The 19,361-nt window shown below is 40.9% G+C and overlaps 1 protein-coding gene across 6 annotated transcripts in view; it reads left to right on the top strand.

Annotated features, from left to right (window-relative positions):
- The window catches only part of DMD (dystrophin), a 1,739,631-nt gene that overhangs the window by 1,634,399 nt on the left and 85,871 nt on the right, over positions 1-19,361 (top strand). For all 6 annotated transcript variants that reach the window (XM_068533306.1, XM_068533307.1, XM_068533305.1 and 3 more), the window contains 3 exons: positions 4,413-4,614; positions 6,829-6,914; positions 9,019-9,176. In XM_068533306.1, coding sequence (XP_068389407.1) covers positions 4,413-4,614; positions 6,829-6,914; positions 9,019-9,176 — 446 coding nt within the window. The remainder of the gene's footprint in view (positions 1-4,412; positions 4,615-6,828; positions 6,915-9,018; positions 9,177-19,361) is intronic.

Here is a 19,361-nt window from a genome sequence, read left to right as displayed (position 1 = left end):
TCTCCCCTTCTAATCCATTCCGTTAGCTCCAGGAGTTCAGGTTCTACCATTTCCAGTTTGCAGTAGAAAGCTGTATTATTGATAACGAATTTCAAAGCCTGCGCTACTTCAAACCAAGGGTAGCTTGGCAACCAGCATCAATGGTTTATTTTCATCCCTTTTATTAGAATCATCTTTTTTTTTCCTTTTAAAATAATGCCTTACCCGTATTTTCAGCTAAGAATGAGTTGGGGTCTTCTAAACAATCTCCATTCTGGCACTAATCGCTCCAGGGATGATAGTTAAGCTCACAGAACCCAAATGACAGTCCTTACAAATGTACAGTTCATGACTGTAGAAAGGAAAAGCCTACGGTACAGCAGCAACATTAAAACAAGGATACGCATCACAACCACAGGATGCCTTCCAGCGTAGGGTGTGGAGAGGCCAAGTACAAGCGCCAAGTGCCCTCTCTCTACCAGGGCCATACCAGGATGCACTTTATCTCTTGGATCAAGAACCACCAATGTGAGCACACAGCACTTTAGAAACCAGGGAGCACTAATTGGAGTCTCAGCCAGGATTGCTTTTAGCTGCTGGTAATCTGGACGTCGTCTTCTTACATAGCCAGTCCCAAACCCAGTGGCCTCCCTGGGCATCCCTGAGACCAGGTAAAAATGGCTAATGTTATTGCTAGCAGCAAACAACTGTGATAACCTGTAACTCGTGGCTCCCCATAAACACAATGAGTCACTTCTTTTCCTTGCTTTGATCAAAGGGTCTGCGTCGTGTGTCTGTTTTAGCAAAACATCTCTTGCCAACTTCAGCGCCTCTGGAGTTAACCCTCACAGCAAAGATAACTACGGCAAAGTGCTTGACTTTCTTGCTGGGCAAAGATTTGCTTGGAAAGTCCTTCAGCCTGAAGTGTAAGCTGCCTGTAGAATGATGTGATGTCCACAACAGCCTCTTCTTCCCGCAGACGCCTTCTGCTGCCTGGGCCAAAATGTCAGACACACAGGAGTTATACCACCATGACCCGCCCGCCCCTGTCTGTGTCTGTGCTAATTAGGTTACAGGATTGTTTATATTGTTAACCTGGGGTATCCAGGTTGACCCATGGGATGAGCCCAGGGTTGTGTGGGCACCATCGGGCTTATTCTAGCCAACATTTTGGTGCTTCTTTTTTCTCCCAGTATTATTGCTAGTAGAGAATGCGGGGTGGTTTTCTTTTCTTTTTCTGTACAGCCTGTAAGGACACCTTCTGCCACACACCTTTCTGCTTTTCAGTACATACCTCCATGTGTCCTGCCATAATGCCCGGAGCAGGTCTCCTCCTGTCCAGTCTCAGTTTTCCCTACTGCAAAACGATTCTAAAGTGCTTTTGAGTTCTCAAAGCCTAGGATTCTGTAAAAGACCAAAAAAAAAAAAAAAATCCATCTGAGCTCCTCACTTGTGGCGTATGAGGAAAAGAACAGAGTTAGCATTTGAACCTAGGGTGTTGAGAGGGTGATTGGGCACAGCCAGCGCCTCAGGAACCGTCCACCCCACCCCACCCCACCCCATCCCACCCCATCCCATCCCATCCCACCCCACCCCACCCCACCCCACCCCACCCCACCCCACCCCACCCCACCCCACCCCATCCCATCCCATCTCATCTCATCTCCTTCCTTTCCTGCTTTTCGTGCTTAGCAGAGAGGATCCTGGAGAGCCGGTCGTTTTTTGTCTTGTCCCCCCTCTTTCACCTCACACCCCTGATGCATGAGGGGCACCACCAGATGCTCTCTATTCTTCAGTGGCGTCAAAACCTATAGCATCTTCTACTGTCAAGATAATTTTTGAAAGAGAAGGGTCTGTTAGAACACACTTGGGTTTTTATATAGCTTTAAAATGTATTCCCTAGTGAATACACTAAAGGAGAGAGAGATTTTCTCCTAAATGGAAATTCCTAGCTTGAGGTAAAAGGGTAGTTTTACAAAATTGTGTCTGCTGGTTGCTTGTTGAGGCTTCTAGAAGCAGCTAATCATTATGTTTAATGTTTCATCAAAGAATCGCAATGTATTCTTTAAGATGCTCATTTTGAACAGTTAAGTGTATGTTTGTGGGGCAATTACATCGTCCCTATTGATTTTCTCACCTCTTTTCAAGTCCACAGTATCGGCTATATACACCTAAATAGGAGTCTTTTACAAATTGTTGCATGATAGTGGGATTCTGTTTGATATGTTTGTTTTGGGAAAATGAGTTCTCCAGTCTTCTGTGATGGATCATTCTTGTGTTTAACCACATTTGGTTTTAGCAGAGCGCACTGCACAGTGTTTCTCTCCCAACTGCGTCACCTCCCGCTCCTGTTATTTCAGAGCAATTGCTTTGCACCCCTCTGGAGCTATTTATGCTCCCAATTTCCTCTTCTGTGTGTTACCCATTCACCTGTACGGAGAGAAGAGTAGGCCTGATAAAAAATTGATGCCATTTTGCTGTTGGTTATTTGTTTCCATCACATGGGGAAATTAGACTCTTCATACAAAAGTGAGTCTAAAAATTCTCACTTGTTAGTTCTTATATCCTTGGATATAAAGCAAAATATTTATAATGATTACGGCAAAGTAACAGAAAGAAAATACTAGAAAAACTTTGAACCACCCATCACTTCCTTCAGTATATAAAGAAACACGTTGGGTTTATTGGTGTTTGGAGGAAATCTCCTCTCTTCTGCTAATGCAGATGGGGTGCTGCATTCCTAAACCTGAAAACGTGTCCTCAGAGAAAGTCAGGCGCACAGCAGAGAGGATGAAAGTTGGAGTCTTTTGTCTCTGCATGTCTCTCTGGTCTCCCATACAGTCACCACTCGGCCTTCTCCTCCTGTCCCCCTGCCTGCTTGTGTTGCATGTTTTTCAATTCTTTATTCTTTTTCCTTCCTACCTCCCTTTCAAATCAAGTTACATTTCCTTTCTGCCACTTGAAACAAAGTCTTGGCTTCAATGTAAAGAGGTCACTCCTTTATCTTTCGAGTATTTTTAAGCAAAAGGAGTGGGGGCTTGGCTTTGATAGGATGAGTGCTCGGCCAGGGTATTTTAAGGAAACTGGTCCATGGAAGCAGAGAGGTTTACTCACTGGGATGAAAGACAAAGGGAAAAAAAAAACCTCCTGCTTCCACCCCCAGGTCTCCTTCATGCTTCCAGGGAAACTTCAAAAGGTTACTATTTTCCTTTTTGAAAAGAGGAAAACATGCACTACAGAGGTATTAACCTACATAGGTATTAACCACCATTTGGGGGGTTCGTCCTTAACATTTAATTAGAAGTAGCCACAAATAGTAACTAGTAAAATGCATTAAAGCCTTAAATTTGCATCTGTTTAGTATGGGGCAAGCTGTTTACTGATTGGGATGGTGGTGTTTATCTGCAGTTACATTTATAATTGTGTTGCCTCCTCCCCCTGGATATGTGAGAGATTTACTTAATTACCATTGATTCTTGCTCTCAAAGGACTGAGAATTCAGACCAGAGCTTGGATGTATAAGGTGTTATAAAAGCAATGTTGTTGCATTTCCAATTTGGCTAATAAATTGGCTTTACAGAAAAGCATCTTTCTGTGACACTTGGGAGTAAAGCTTACGATTTGCTCATGTTGGGCAGTGTTGAGGCTTCACTTTTGATAAATGTTTGTCTTTCGGTATATGATTAAATACCACCTCAGATCACGGGAACCTCCACCCCCCCCCCCCAAATTTATAAAGTTCTTAGCGGACTTGAGAAGTACGTTGTGGACTGTAATTTGAAGGTGAAAGGAGAAATAAGTGAGCCTTGCATCTGAAAACTGGATAGATGATGCATTTATTTTAGTTTGCCTATAGAAAATTTTAGTGAAGTTGATTATTTTTTCACCTAGTGTTAATGTAGCAGAGAGATTAGGAGGTGACTGATATTTCAAGGAGGAAAACGCTTAATGATTATAAATGCATAGCTGGAAATAAGAGTTTACACAACCCTAACCACGCAGATTAATCGAACTGACCTCCTCTGGTACTAATACAAGAAAGTATTCTCAGGAACTCTTTGAAAATCTCTAGTAAAACAGCTCTTTTTCTTTCTAATTCAGGTGGAAATGACTCTGTTCCTGTAGAACACTCTAGGTCCCCTTAACGCTCAAATATTTCCTAGTAGTTCAGGAATGGGAACTGTCTCTTCATCCACATCTTCACGCAATGCCGGTGGGACTTGAAGACAGCCTCAGAGCTTGAATACTCATCACACTTCTCAGACTTAGAGCTGAGGGGTGAAAAGAAAACACTTTAATCAAAGAGGGTAGGGTTCGGGTTTGCTGTTTACTTAAAGGGTACAAGCCAATCCTACCAGGATTGTCAAAAAGAAAAACAGTGAGAGAAGGATTTTCCCCTTTGAATCACCTGTGATTTTATGTGGCTCTTGCAGTGGATCTCTTGAGCCTGTCGGCTGCATGCGATGCCCTGGACCAGCACAACCTCAAGCAAAATGACCAGCCCATGGACATCCTGCAGATCATTAATTGTTTGACCACGATTTACGATCGCCTGGAGCAAGAGCACAACAGTCTGGTCAACGTCCCTCTCTGCGTGGACATGTGTCTCAACTGGCTGCTGAATGTTTATGACACGTACGTACAGCAGGCTTTCTCCAGACTGTACCACTGGAGGCTTAGTTTACAGACCGGTGGCGGTGTAGTTAAGCGTCACAGCAGGGCTCCAGTCTAGAAGTACGGTCCTCAGGATGAAAGTTTCATGAAGCCGTGTGACCTAATGCTATCCCCGTGATTAATCATTTTTGCATTTAATGGAACTGAAAAATATTTTGATAAGCTAGGAGGTAAGAACTAGAACGTAGAATGCTCTCAGATTAGAAAACAAACCAAACCCTGAGATACTCATTTTTCAAATAGTAGAATGAGTCAGTGTGTAGCCATGAGTTCTTTCCCTTTCTTGCCTGTGAATTTCGAATTCCTCCGTCCTCTTCGGGGGTGGCTCCCTCTCACCGCCAGAGAGGGATGTGCTCCTGGAGATGCTGCCACACCTGTCACCAGCTCTGAATAGTGTTAGCTGATACTCGAGAGGTTTTTTGCAGGAGAGTGTAAATTGATAAGCCAAAACAAAAAAAGGAAACAAGCCCTAATGCAGCAAATCCAGATCTTCAAACTGGGGAAGCCTTGTTTTTTTCTTTTTTTAATAAGGATTTATGAAGTTTCACTTTGGCACCTCCATTCATCCCTCTCTCTTGGAAAACACTCTTTTATTTCCTTTGGATTGCACATAGGAGAACTCCCCACTTTTGTCTTGAGCTTAATGAAGACAATTGAGGAAGGTAGCAGAAGGAATTGGTCTTAATTTCAACTGAATTCTTCTTAGACATCAAAATTACTGTATGCCTGATTGCACATGTCAACAAGAACGTATTCTGCGTTTGGAAATCTGGGAAGGTCTTCTGAAAGGAGTTGCGTAGCAACTATTTGCTTTTGCCTTTGGTGTACATTTCTACCACCTCCTGGATATAAATGTATACCTTTTTTCTTTGTTATTTTGATAAGGTATTGCTTTTTAAGTTCCAAGATCACCTGGCTGTTGAATTCTCATCATTATCTACCAAGCCCTTGATCATGTTGGATTTTAATTACGGATTATCCTTAGATTTGCTTTGATAAGGGTTTCTATTCAGGTCTTCCCTCAAATATATTTTGGCACCATTCTCTTTGCAGATGATGTACGAATGGATTCTGAGTATATAACTTCCCTTCTCTATGCCTGAAAATTATCTGGGGACAATTGCCTGAAAATTATCTGGGGACAATTTTAACTCCTTGAAGACCTGAGTCACCATATAAAGTTTCTTAAACTTTGATTTGCCATTTTAAAGAGGGAAAAAGATAAAATCTTCCAATGATAGTACTTTTGTTAACGCAGTAGGACCCAGGATTTTTGTTTGACTAATGGATTTAGTGAATTGTACCAGTTGAAAGCTGAGCATATTGTTCACCAAAAATAACCACTCTTGGGACCTATCCTTTACAGTTATTCTACAGACTTTTTTTTTAACCGACATATATGGTTCAGTTGTTTTTCATAACAAAATAAAGGCTGAAAATTATCAAAAGACATTTTCTACAGAATGAAAAACTTTTCATTCTTTTAATTTTTTCCCATGGGCAAAATGAACTTGTTAATAAATTTGTCATGTGGAGTGGTTTATATGTAAAGTGAAAGCATACCTATGTTAAAACATGGCTATAGCAATAGGTTATTTTTAAATTGCTCATTAAGATCATCTATTCAAATGCTCTCTAATAGACTGTATCATATTTTTCTTGTAGGGATAAATGTTCATATTTTATACTGTGTGTTTTGTGGCCTGAAGTGATTAATTTTCTTCTCAATAAGGGGCAATCTGATGAAAATCTAAATGAGTGTTATGAGGGCAGAGCAGTTACTTGCTGGTATTTTTTCGCTTCAATAACTGAAGTAGGTGATTTTCTTAGTACGTAGTAGTAATTCTTCCCCTTATCGACATAAACCCAGGTGGCCCTCCATAGATGAATAGAAGGATATTTTTCTTATTTTTATGTAGAGAAACTCTTACCATTCAAGTAAGGGCTTTTAAGAATTGAAAACTTGGTAAATGTTCATTGGTCGAGTTGGTCAAATTTCCATCGCATTCTAGGTCATCAGCCAAATAGATAATGAACTCAGAAACATTCTAAATGATCTTAATAAAACAGTGGTCAGTAGAGTTTCCATATCCAAGGTTTTTCCTCTTAACTAAGAAGTGTTTATCGTTCAGTAAAGTGTCAGTAATTGTTTTCTGCTTTGATTATTCATAACAGGGGGCGAACAGGGAGGATCCGGGTCCTGTCTTTTAAAACTGGCATCATTTCTCTGTGTAAAGCACATTTGGAAGACAAGTACAGATGTAAGTCATGTATATTAACGCAGTATCCTTTTATTAATGTTGGCTAATTACCCCAGTTCTAGATGGGGAATAACATGGTGTTCTTATTTGACAGCAGGTTCCTCATGTAAGATGTAGAACTGCTTTCAGACTGTCATAAAATTTGATTTGTGCCGTTCCCTGTCAGATGTTAAATTGTAGGTATTTAAATAGAGAATGAGCATTAACTTCTCCAGTCCGAGTATTATTTTACATTACATCGACTGTGTCTGAGTAAAACACACGTTCCTCGGGGATAAAGTCCGATTTCCTAACCCCTTTGTCTAAGTCAGAAAAATAAATGTGAAGGTTTAATCCGTGCACTTGCCTCGTCTTTGGATTCTTATTTAAAGAGTACTATCTGGCATTCGTGTTCAAGAAACCTTGTTTATTTTATAATCATCTTACTGCGAGTTGTACTGACATACCCAATTCTGTGATGTGATTAACATTTTATTATTTGAGAGACAGCTTGCCATTTCTTACAGGGTAAATAACACCTTACAGAATTTCCTTTTGATTAGCTATTGGGCTCTTCTGCTTAAAATTTGTAAATCCAAATTAAAAGCAAATGCTAGAGGAGGGACAGTTGAGATGACTAAGCAACCATTCATTCCCACTGTGAAGGAATGTACTTGTTTTTCCCCTTTAAATGCTCGTGAGAAATCTTTTCGGTAGGAATATTAAACAAACCTAGTGTATCTTGTCTCTTCTCTTTTCCCCTAAGGCCTAGCCACACAGGGATGTGGAGATGTGCTGAGCTTAAGGACGGGCAGGAGATAAAAGAGATTGAATTCCTCCAAAGCCACTCTGGGTCCTACTGCGCATTTCCCCCCTAGGAGTAAGCCACAAAATACACAAGCTCTTTTAGCTCTCACTTTTATGTAGTTTCCACTTGAGTTTTCTCATCCTAAGAACCCAAGAAAAAAGAACAAACAGAACAGCTTTTGTTAGCCATCTGAAAATGTGTTTTGGATAAAATAGAATATTTCTGTGGGCTTTCGTCCTTTAAATATTGTAGTTACTCGGGATAGGTATAGTACCAGCACATCGTAATACTAACTTGATTCATCAAGGAAGCTTCCAGTTTGTGTTTCAAATAACCACTGAGAGGGAACAGGTTTGAGGTTGGCGAAACAAAAATGTTAACTTCAAGCTGGGATATTTGAAGATAATTCATAATTCTGAAATTATGTGTGTGCGCTGGAGAGACGAGAAAATGCTGTTGAGAGCTCAGTGCTGTTACTGCCATCTTAAATATCTCGTTAAAACATTTAATTTCTTAGGGTGTAAAGTGTGCTTATGAGTAGGAGAATCTTCCGTGGGCTTACTTTTTGGGCAACTTTTATTTGAATACAAGGTAGGATTAAAATAATTTTATTTCTGAGAACAAAACATGTTGCGAGTGTTTGGTATATTCATTCATGCTGTGAATGCACGTATATTGGGCACCTGCTGTCCTCCAGGCGCTGCTCTTCTACTCCACACATTTCCGGCACACAGTTGACCGAGATATGGTCCCAGCCTTGAGGGGATATCATTCTTCAGCCAAAAAGACACATATGAAATCAGTGACAGTGTAAAGTGATATGAGCTAATTACGAATATGTACAGCATCCTGTGGGAACATGTACGAGAAACTCAGTGATCGTATGACTGCATAAAGAAGTCCCAATTTTGATATATTTTGGAATCTGATGTCCAAAGGGGATGGTGCTTTGGGCCCGTTCTCTGTTTCTTAAGGCTAAAACATTTATTTTATGATGGTGGTCATGTCCTATATATAAAATATTTTCCAAAGGATTATGTTCTGGCTTAGGAAAAACTCACGTGTCAGAACTGTATGTGAGCTCTCATTACTTGCAGGGCTGTAGTTTATTTAAAAGCTGTCACACTTCATATATACACAGTGATGATTAACTTGATCCATAAAAATAATGTGCAGATTAGTGTACAGTAGAAGTACACTGTGGGAATATTGGCTACTCTTGAGAATTGGTGCTGGAATTGAGTTGGTCCTTAGATTCTGCTAACATCTACTTGGTTCTGCTTTTTGATGGTTGCAATTCTCTTTTTCCTTTTGTAGACCTTTTCAAGCAAGTGGCCAGTTCAACGGGATTTTGTGACCAGCGCAGACTGGGCCTCCTTCTGCATGATTCTATCCAAATCCCAAGACAGTTGGGTGAAGTCGCATCCTTTGGGGGCAGTAACATTGAGCCGAGTGTCAGGAGCTGCTTCCAATTTGTAAGTTATTCACCTTCTTAAGTAACATACTTATTCTTTTGTATTCTAGAAATTAATATAAAAACCCACAGAACTGTAGTTTCTCACATTAGCTCTTCCGTAGGCAGGTAGGTAAGGGATTTTTTGATATTTGAAACCTCTGTAGGCAGTGGCTTCTGGAACTGTGGGTTTGGGGAGAGAGGACAGTGCAAAGGAAGGGAAAGAAATCTGCGTCTGCAGCCAGAACCCCACAGTTTCTAAGATGTTGGGAGGGAAGGGAGTCTGCATGGTTTAGCGAGGGAGGAAATAAATCTCCAGCCAGAGAAATCCTTTGTAAAAAAGAAAATGACCTTTGTCTGTGCGTGTCTTAGTCTCTTCGTTTTTTTTCCCTAACCTAATTCTGTCATCGTAGCCTTCTTTTCAGTAGCTGTTGGTAAATAGTTGACACAGCTATCTTTTTTTTTAAAAAATTTATTTATTTATTTATTTATTTTTGGCTGCATTGGGTCTTCGTTGCTGTGCGCGGGCTTTCTCTAGTTGCGGCGAGCGGGGGCTCCTTTTCATTGCGGTGCGCAGGCTTCTCCTTGTGGTGGCTTGTCTTTGTTGCAGAGCGCGGACTCTAGGCGCGTGGGCTTCAGTAGTTGTGGCACGCAGGCTTCAGTAGTTGTGGCTCGCGGGCTCTAGAGCGCAGGCTCAGTAGTTGTGGCGCATGGGCTTAGTTGCTCTGCGGCATGTGGGATCCTACCAGACCAGGGCTCGAACCCGTGTCCCCTGCATTGGCAAGTGGATTCTTAACCACTGCGCCACCAGGGAAGTCCCTAAAGTTTTCCTTTTGTAACTTTGACGTTCCTCTACTTTTCCAAGGCCTGGATGGTGACTTCCCGTAGGCTTACAACCAGGTCGGAGGTTTGTACTCTCTGCTAATGTCTGTCACTAGCTGCACACACTCCTGTCCATTCTCTTTCGTATCCTGCCCCAGTGCCTTTTCCACACCATAATCAGTGTCCCCAGAAATACCCTCTTCCTCCCAAGTGCCTCAGCGCTCCGTTGATAGCCATTTAGTTTGTTTCTCTTTTTTGGTAAGATAGATAATGCTGCAGTGAACATCTTTATGTAGTTAGCTCTTTTCTTTGATGCAAGTTTTTCCCTTAGGATAAATTCTCAGAAGTGGGATTACCACATATAAACAGTTTTGTGGCTTTTGATACATATTACCAGATGGCTTTTTGTCAAAAGTTGTTTGTAGTACCACCAGCACTGAAGGAATGAGATATTTGGAGTGTTACATTATTCACAGTGTTCTTAGGTTGTTTTTCAAATGCTAAGAACTACTTTTCTTGTATGGGGTTTCTCCATCCATCCATGCTAATCTCATTACCGATAGAACTAGGTGTACCAATAACTGGGTTAGAGCTGTATGTAGTCTGACCACAGACTAGGATAAAACCATAGAAGGCCTTCTGGGCAGAATATTGTGAATATTTAGATATTTAGAGCAGTTTTCGCATTCGTTTAATAGTTCACTGGGCAGAGTAAATAAATGCACACATAATAAGGCCACTTAATGTAGCATTGGATATACTGTTTGGATTGTTTTGCCAAAATTATGGCAAATTGGCTATAAAAGTAAAACAGATGTGGAGAAATAAATGCATTTTTTCACCTCATACTCAAATCTCCCAAAACGTGAATAGACTATCACTTCCTCTGGGTTTTTTCTTACACGTTGCTGCGTTAACATTTCTACTCCAGAACGTAGACACAAGTAACTTTCACACAATGAATATTAATGGCCACAAATAGTCCAGATCCATTTTTTTCAAAATCCTATTATAAAACAACTTGCAGTGACTTAATTTTTTTTCCGAAGCGTTTTCTCTTTAGTCAAGTTTCAGTAACTTTTTTACTTTCTATTTGTGAAACCACACACACACACACACACACACACACACACACACACACGTACACACACATGTGTTCATATATACATATATACACAGTTGTGTGTGTCTTGTGACTGAGGTTGAGAGCAATGGTCAGAGCTCGAACCTGCCGACAGCCATCTCTACTGAGAGACGGTTCCTGCCGCACAGTCAGGCGGGCTGGCCTCAGGGCCACTGGAGCCATTGTCCTGTCACCTCGCGGAATTGCTGGTGCTGCAGCCACCGTCACCCTCACTGCAGACTCTGGCTCTCTCTGTCTTTTTTTTTTTTTATGTATCTGACATATAACATGGTGTAAATTTAAGGTGTACGACATGTTGATTTGATACATTTATATATTGTAATATGATTGCCATTGTAGCAGTGGTTAGCGCCATCACATCATATAATTACCATTTCTCTTTTGTGGTGGGAATAAGTAAGCGCTAGCTTCTTGAACTTGGTTGTCGGGACAAGGGGCTGCTGAACAGAAACTCTACTTTCCGTCGTGCTGTCCTCTTGTCAGGAGCCAGGTCTGTTCCACGACAGCCTGTTGCATTCTCTTGCGGGATGCTTGCCTTCTTCACTCACCTGCCTCCTCTTGTTCCGCTCTGTCCCTGCCCCTGTAACAGCTACACTCTCTTCTCAGCGTCAGAACTTTGAACTCAGTCCACTACCTGATGGCATAGTGATTGAACGCATCCTGGCTAGCCAGTCTCCAAGCTCTCAGAAAGGTCTTTTGTGAGATTGGGGGGAAATCCATCAAGATATTAACAGTGGTAACAGGACGGGGTTTTTTCCCTACTCTTTTGTATTTTCCAGATTTTCTTCTTTGAGCATTTAGAATTAGAAAAAAAAATTAGTAAAGTGCTAACTTTTCTTTTTAAGGGAAAGAAACATCTTTTGTTTGATTCCTGTTCATTGCCACTCATACGCTATTTTCAGGCCTTCTCATCACTTGCATAGATAGATTATGGCACTGTCTTCCTAGCAAGCCTCCTCTAGACCCCCTGGTGCCTTTCGTCAGTCTCACCGCTCTCATGCTGGTTTTAGAGAAACGTATTCACCGTATGACACCGTCCTTCGAAATCTTCAGTTTCTTTTCACGGTCCACTGAATAAATCCTAATTTCTCTACTTAACTCTCAGACCTTTCCTGATCTGTTTCCATAGCTGCCCACGGTTTGCTTTTACTACCAAGTAACAGCTTCTCCCTACCATTTGTACTGACCATGCTTGTAAATAATACTGTTACTACTGCTACTGATGGTAATATTTTACTTTTGTTCACACAGTTCTCTCATTTAATCTTCCCAAACCCTTTGAGGAGAATAAAATAAGCAGGTTGGGGGGTTGTTTTTATTGTTGTTTTAATAGATGAACAATTTGTCAGCGCCCCTGCATTTCCTCAACTGGTGGAAGAGTGTGATTCCTACTCCAGAGCGGATGCCTCCCGCCCCCATTTTCCTCCTCATCCCCAAATATGCATTTTTTTATTTTAAGGCTCTCCAGCTTCCCAAGGTGAAATAACAGGCATTTTTTTCTGGGTCTCTGCTAGAATACATGATGCCATAACAAAACAGGGAACATAGAGTTGGGGAGAAGAGCAATCCTCATTTTAAGACACTGAGCGTTGGCAAATTGGATGTTGCTAAAAGGCTGGGGTGCACGTCCTGTGGGTACAGAGCCGGGCGAGGTTTATATTACTCAGATTTGGGGGCCCTCTCTACTTGGTAGGAATTGGCAGTCTGCTTGAACAGATCCATTGTGAATTCTTCCTTCGGAACTGGCGTCCTAGCCCTGGCGGGCTTTTCCTCAGCCAGGAGCTCTGGCTGTCACCTTGCCTTTCGGAAACCATGCAGCATGCATGAAAATTCAATGTCTGCTATAGGGAAAGATAACAGGAGTGAAAATGCCCCCTGCCCTTTGTTTGAAGCATAAGACCTTGGGAATGGGGCCGGGCTGGTTCCTTCAGCAAGCTTGTGCTCAAAGGCTGTTCTTTCTACCAGCCTAAGGAAATGAACGGCAGGAAAGTACTTGTTTCTCCTACAAATACATTCCCTGCATCACAGAAGGAGAAGTTGACTTCAGACTATAGTCTTTTTATTTCCTTTTTTTTTTTTTTTTGTCACTGACTAGAAAACTTCCTTCTTTTCAGGTCGGTACAGTTAGGAAAGTGTCGGCTTCTGGCTCAGACAAGGGCCTGGCAGGGACAGGAGGAGAGCAGTGTTTGCACGTGCAGTGCTAGCTGGGTGATCTTTTTATAGGTTTCCTCAGCCCATCTGGAGATGGGTGGTGGTGATGGTTGCACAACAGTATGTATATACTTAATACCATTGAACTATCCACTTAAAAATGGTTAAGATCGTAAATTTTAGGGTATATGTATCTTACCACAATTTTTTAAAATTGGGAAAAAAAACCCCAAAAACTTTTTAAAAGAAAGAGAAAAGGGAATTGCCAAGTCCAAATAAAATGCTTTGCCTATTTAAAAATCAGTATAGGTCCATCAAGGAATTATCCATGAGGCCAGGAAATGAAGTCATATCTGTGGATTTTAAAGGGGAAAATTCACTATAAACGTATGGATTTGACAGTAGTATCTTCACTGATATTAAAGGAGGCAACAGGATATGTTTCTACATTAGAAGCATATGGCAGTCAACACGTGTACTGGGAAAATGACTCTTTTGGGCAGTAGTAGAAGTAAAGATTTGAAACTATAGTTTGTTTTGGAAATACAGCTTCAATTAATGCATCAGCGGGTTGACCTGCTTTCATATTCCATGGAATCTTCCCTGTTAACAGAACAGATTGATCCTTATGACCTCCGCAAGGCCAGGTCTGCCCTGGCAGTGAGTCAACAGACTGCCCGAAGGAACTTGAGAGATTGTCCACATCTCTCCTTTTTCAGATGAGAAAACTGAAACCCAGAGAGGCAGAGTGAATATTTTCTACATTCTGCAATTATATTTATGTCAGAACTAGACATCAGGCCCAAGTTCCCTATGTTGCAAGCCAGCATTTCCTTCTGCTAAACCATCTGAGTAGAAATAAATGGCTTTAACCAGTTCAAATATTAGACTGAACGAAGAAAGTGTTAGCATGATCCTTTATATGAATTTTAGGTTATAATAGGATATGTGGCTAAATGAACACTCCTTCACCTACCCCAACACACATGTGTACACACACACTATGATCTTTATTTAAAATACTCTAATCCGAATTTCAGGTGTCTAGTCTACTTCCAAATGAAATGAAATAATATTTCCTCTTAGGTGGGCAAAACTTTACGTTTTTAAAAGTGACTCCAGAAAAGAGTCATGTATCTGTAAATTGGTATTTGGCAGTGCCCTGAGAGGTACTCCCTTCACCCCTCCCCGCCGATAGTCTTTGTAGTATTTTCTTCTGTAAACATTTTAAGGACCTTATTGTTTAGACAGAATCGAGTGTACCAACTTTATATTCAATATGCTTCACCTACAAGAGCTTGTGTGCCAAAATCTGTTTATTCTACATCTGTTTTCTGCCTCCTGTTGTGTTCATGCATTCAAAATGAATAAGTTGCTTTTTCATCTGTCTTCTGAGTTTTTATATTCCTCTAACAAAAATGAATATCATCTGTGCACAGTTGCTGTAATATAGAATGATACAGAAATGGGAATAAATTACCACCTCAACTGTCGAGAACAAGTGTGTGTGTGTGTGTGTGTGTGTGTGTGTGTGTGTGTAAATAGTAAATCATTCCAGGACATCTGGAGTAGTGAGTGGCAGAGTGGTTAAGCACATAGGCCCTGAAGCTGACTGCCCAGGTTCAAATCCCAGGTCTGCTATTTGCTGGGTGTGCAACCTTGGGCACATTTCTTGACCTTCCTGGCCCCTAAGCTCCTGGAGCAGTTGTGAGGATTAAGTGAGCTAATAGAGGCAGGGCACTTAGAGTGGTGGGCACATAGTAGGTTCTTACTGAGCGTTAGTTATGATTATCTAAAGTGTATTTTAACATGAGAATAGCCCACCAAGATTAACAGTTCCTTTTATCCATAACCCAGCATCTGTAGATTAGATTTTAGAGACTCTTGAGATGGTGTTAAAGTACCATGCCAACACACTTCTTAACCGGTTTGACAGCATTCCTCATGCCAATTGATCACATTTTATATTTCCCATCCTTAAAATAACTCCTAAAAAATCCGCTTTACCTAGGTTTCCTTTGGCCGTTATGGGCCCTTTTGGGACTTCCCTGGCGGTCCAGTTGTTAAGATTCCACGCTTCCACTGCAGGGGGCGCCGGTTCGATCCCTGGTCGGGGAACTAAGATCCCGCATGCCTGTATGGCGCGGCCTAAAAAAACAAAATAAAATAAAGATGTTCCTTCAAAAAAAAAAAATATGGGCCCTTTGGTCTTATGGACATTCTTTTTACACCCGTTTGGACTGATGGATACTCACTAATAACTACGATATAAGTTACCAGGGCTTGGTATGTATAAGTAGAGGTAGCACCACTGAGCTCCCACTGGGCCTGCTCGTGGACAGAATTCCTGCAAATTTTTGGGAAAGACCTTTTATCAGGGTATTATCAGCATTGTCGGGAGTTCACTATTGGTTTTCAGTTGCTATTCTTTTCTATTTTGACTATAAGCTGTGGTGGTTTACCTTCATAATTATGTCGTGGTTTATGCGGTTAACTTCTCCATGTGGAGCGGTAGATATTTTCTTCACCAGTGTTTCAAAGATAGGTTTGTGTTGGAGTTGAAACCTGTTTCATTTATACACTTACTGCTAAGGAAAAGCACATGTCATTCTGTTTCTCCTTTTTACCCTTCTAGAGCAGAAGTCTTTGTTAGGAGCAAATTTTCCTTCCTCTCCTCCCCTCCCCTCCCCTCCCCTCCCCTCCCCTCCCCTCCCCTCCCCTCCCCTCCCCTCCCCTCCCCTCCCTTCCCCTCCCTTCCCCTCCCCTCCCCTCCCCTCCCTTCCCCTCCCCTCTTTCCCCTTTCCTACAAAAGCTGAGGCAGAGGTGGTAATGAAAAAAACCTTTTTTTTTTGAGAGCCATGCTTTTAGTTAGAAGTGTATTCTGGACTCCCTTTGATCAGTTCACCATTAATTCTAACTCAAACTGATACTTACCCGCAAAGCTCAGAGAAACAAGGAAATATGAGTTCAACATTTACCATTTTCTTTTTTCCCATGTTTGTCACTGGCTTGTAAATTGGATTTTTTTAAAAAATCTGTCTTTCTACGAAGATTATTTAAGATGAAGGGAAGTGCAAAACTTCTTCCTGGGATACCCTTATCTGTTTATCCAGGGTGTCTTGATATACTAACAGCTAAAGGGTTTTTTTTTTTTTGTTTGCTTTGGGTTTTGGGGGAGGGCATTTGAAAAAATAGTAAAAAAAAAAAAAAAAAAAAAAAAATTTCTAATTAGCTTTTTTTTAAGCTACATTAAAAAAAATACAGTACAGTCTGTTCCAGTGTTCACTTCTCTGAGTTTAGACATATAGCTTTGTCACCACCACTACAATCAAGACAGAACATTTCCATTACCCCTAAAATTCCCTCTTGTTTTGTTGTCATCCTGCCTGCTCCCAGTCTCTGGAAACCACTACTCTGTATTCTGTTCCTGTACTTTTGCCTCTTCCTGAACTGGATTTTAAATGATTGTAGGAGGCAGCAGTGGAAGAGTTAATGTGCTGTCTTGTACTTGAGCATAATTTGTCCTGATACCTACCTGAGAAAAGATATTCCATGATATCTACAGGCAGATATATGTGCTCTACCATGTATCTGTGAAAGTTTTCTGTTAAATAAGAACTCTCTAGCATAAATTAATAACGTTGAGTATACTTACAGGTTTGCATAGATTTTAAAATTGTGCTTCTGTTCCCTGGAGCCATGGTGTTAATTGGTTTATTAGTCAGGTGGAGTGGAAAGCCTGAGGTCAGGACAGTTGTCCTTGAACATGTAAATGAAGAGTGGATAATCACTGTGTGTTATTGTTTGGGCTTATTTTATCTTTAATGGGTGATTCAGAGTCTTGATTAATATTTAGAGCAGTGACTGCTGGCCTCCAACCTGCTCATTATCTTCAGAACTTTAAATAAAATACTTGATATCTACCCAAGACAGCAGTTATGGGAAGCCTTTTAACTTCTTCCTGTCTCATGAACACAACTGTGGACCTCTCAATCCTTATTTCAAACAAGAAAAATTTCTGGTAATGTTGAGCTTCTTAAACTCGTATTTATGGCTGAAAATTCATAGTCGGGTATCTGGGGAAAGCACATCTCGGCCGAGTATATGAGGGGACACATTAGAGCAATGAAACTAAGAGAACAGGGAGGACATCAGTTTGGTGTTACGTTTGTGTTTTGCGAGAAAACTAGTCCTGAAGAGTTTTTCACATTTTATACCATTGGTATTAATGCATTTCGCCCTCCCCTTTCACAGTTACCGCAGTTCCTTACACTCTTGCCTTCCTTGCCCTCCCCCAGGAAGGGGTGCTTCGTAAGAAACAATGGTTTCCAACCAGTGTTTTATTTTGAAAAAATTTCAAGTATAAAGAAGAGTTGAAAGGATAGTATGATCAACACCTGTATGTCTCGTACATCTGTCCAACCCCTGGTTAGCGTTTTGCCCCATTTACATTTCACTTTTCCCATGTATGTGTGTATTTGAATCTACACACACAGACACATCTTTCCCCTTTACCATTTAAAGGTAAGAGGCCATCATACCATAAAACATAAACCCCTGAACATTTCACCATATATCTTACTTCGAAAAAAGACTTTCTCCTGCATAACTGCAATACTGTTGCCACACACAAATTTAACATTAAGTCAGTAATACCATCTAGCATGCAGTCCACACTGAAATGTCCCCATGGCTTCGGAATGTTCCTTATTTCTGGTAGTTTTCTTCCAGGATCCAGTCAAGGTCTTTGTCTTTCATTGGCTTGTCATGCCTCTGTACTTTCACTTAATCTGAACAGTCTCCCAGCATTTTTTGTTTTTTTCATTCATGATATTGACATTTTTGAAGAGTCCAAGCAGCTTTCTTAAGAATGTCCCATATTCTGGATTTTTCTGGTTGTTTCTTTGGATTAGATTCAGGTCGAATTTTTTTGTTTTGGTAAGAGGACGATAGAGGCGCTGCTGTGTCTTTCCCACTACATCACAACTGGAGGGACAAAATGACACTTGGTTCTTATCAGTAATGCTAAGAATGGTAAGGTGGTGTCAGATATTTCCATTGTAAAAGTATCTTTTTCCCTTTGTAATTAGAAGGTCATTTTTGTGATATTTTGAGCGCTTGTGAGCACCCTATTCCTCTACAGCCTTTCACCCTATGGTTTTAGCCTCCATTGATGATCCTTTTCTAATTCAGTGATTACATTAGTGGTTGCCTAATAGTGGTTTTCTCATTCTACCATTCTTTCTGCGCGTATTAGCTGGTTTTCTTCTGTAACAGAGCTCCCACTTTTCCCCTCGCTTTTTCTGAGTATCACCACGGACATCCAGGGTGATTTTGCGTGTAGAGAGAATAGGACTTCTCCTGACTGAGCTGCTTTTGGATACTATTTTTGCCATGACATTGCTTAAAACGCCAGTGCATGGAATTAACCGTCCTTTTCCCCCATAACAATGTAAGCATGTGTCTGATAAATACATTTCCATATCAGCCAACTCTTTTGTGGGACCAAGTCATATAACCTGAGTTATGTGCTAATGAGGATTGAGAAACTCATAGGCTTTTCTGTTTCTTTTTTCCCTTTTGCTACCTCAATTTACGTTAACCTGGCACCTGTCAGTCCACGTAGCTCATATATGTCATAGCATCTAACGGTAGGAGGAAGGACACGTAATGTCAAAAAGAAGGAGGAAAGGAGCCGATCAGAAGAGATAAGAGTATGCATTTATCTCAGTGCTTATTGAATATTCAGTTGTATCTTCATGTAGCTCTCAGTAGACCAGCATAGAATTCAGTTCAAGATTGGTACCTGGGCATTGTCTCAGGCAGGCCATATTTAGATATCAGAGCCTCTCGTACTCTTGGACAAGTTAAAGATTCAAAAGATTTTGGAGATCAGCCTTGTATGTTCCCATCGGAAATCACTTTTGTCCACCCTTCTTTAAAAACTCCTTTAGGCATACATATTTTAGTCTTAAAATAATAGATGATCTTGAGCTGTTTCCTCTTTGAGCCTTTTTTCATCTGTCACATCAAGTGAAACAGATTATCTCAAGAGTTACTTATCCCCAGGTTTCTTTGATTATATTATAT

The sequence above is a fragment of the Eschrichtius robustus genome, chromosome X (genome assembly GCF_028021215.1).
Source record: "Eschrichtius robustus isolate mEscRob2 chromosome X, mEscRob2.pri, whole genome shotgun sequence".
Lineage (NCBI taxonomy): Eukaryota > Metazoa > Chordata > Mammalia > Artiodactyla > Eschrichtiidae > Eschrichtius > Eschrichtius robustus.
This window is presented reverse-complemented; position numbering and strand designations above follow the sequence as displayed.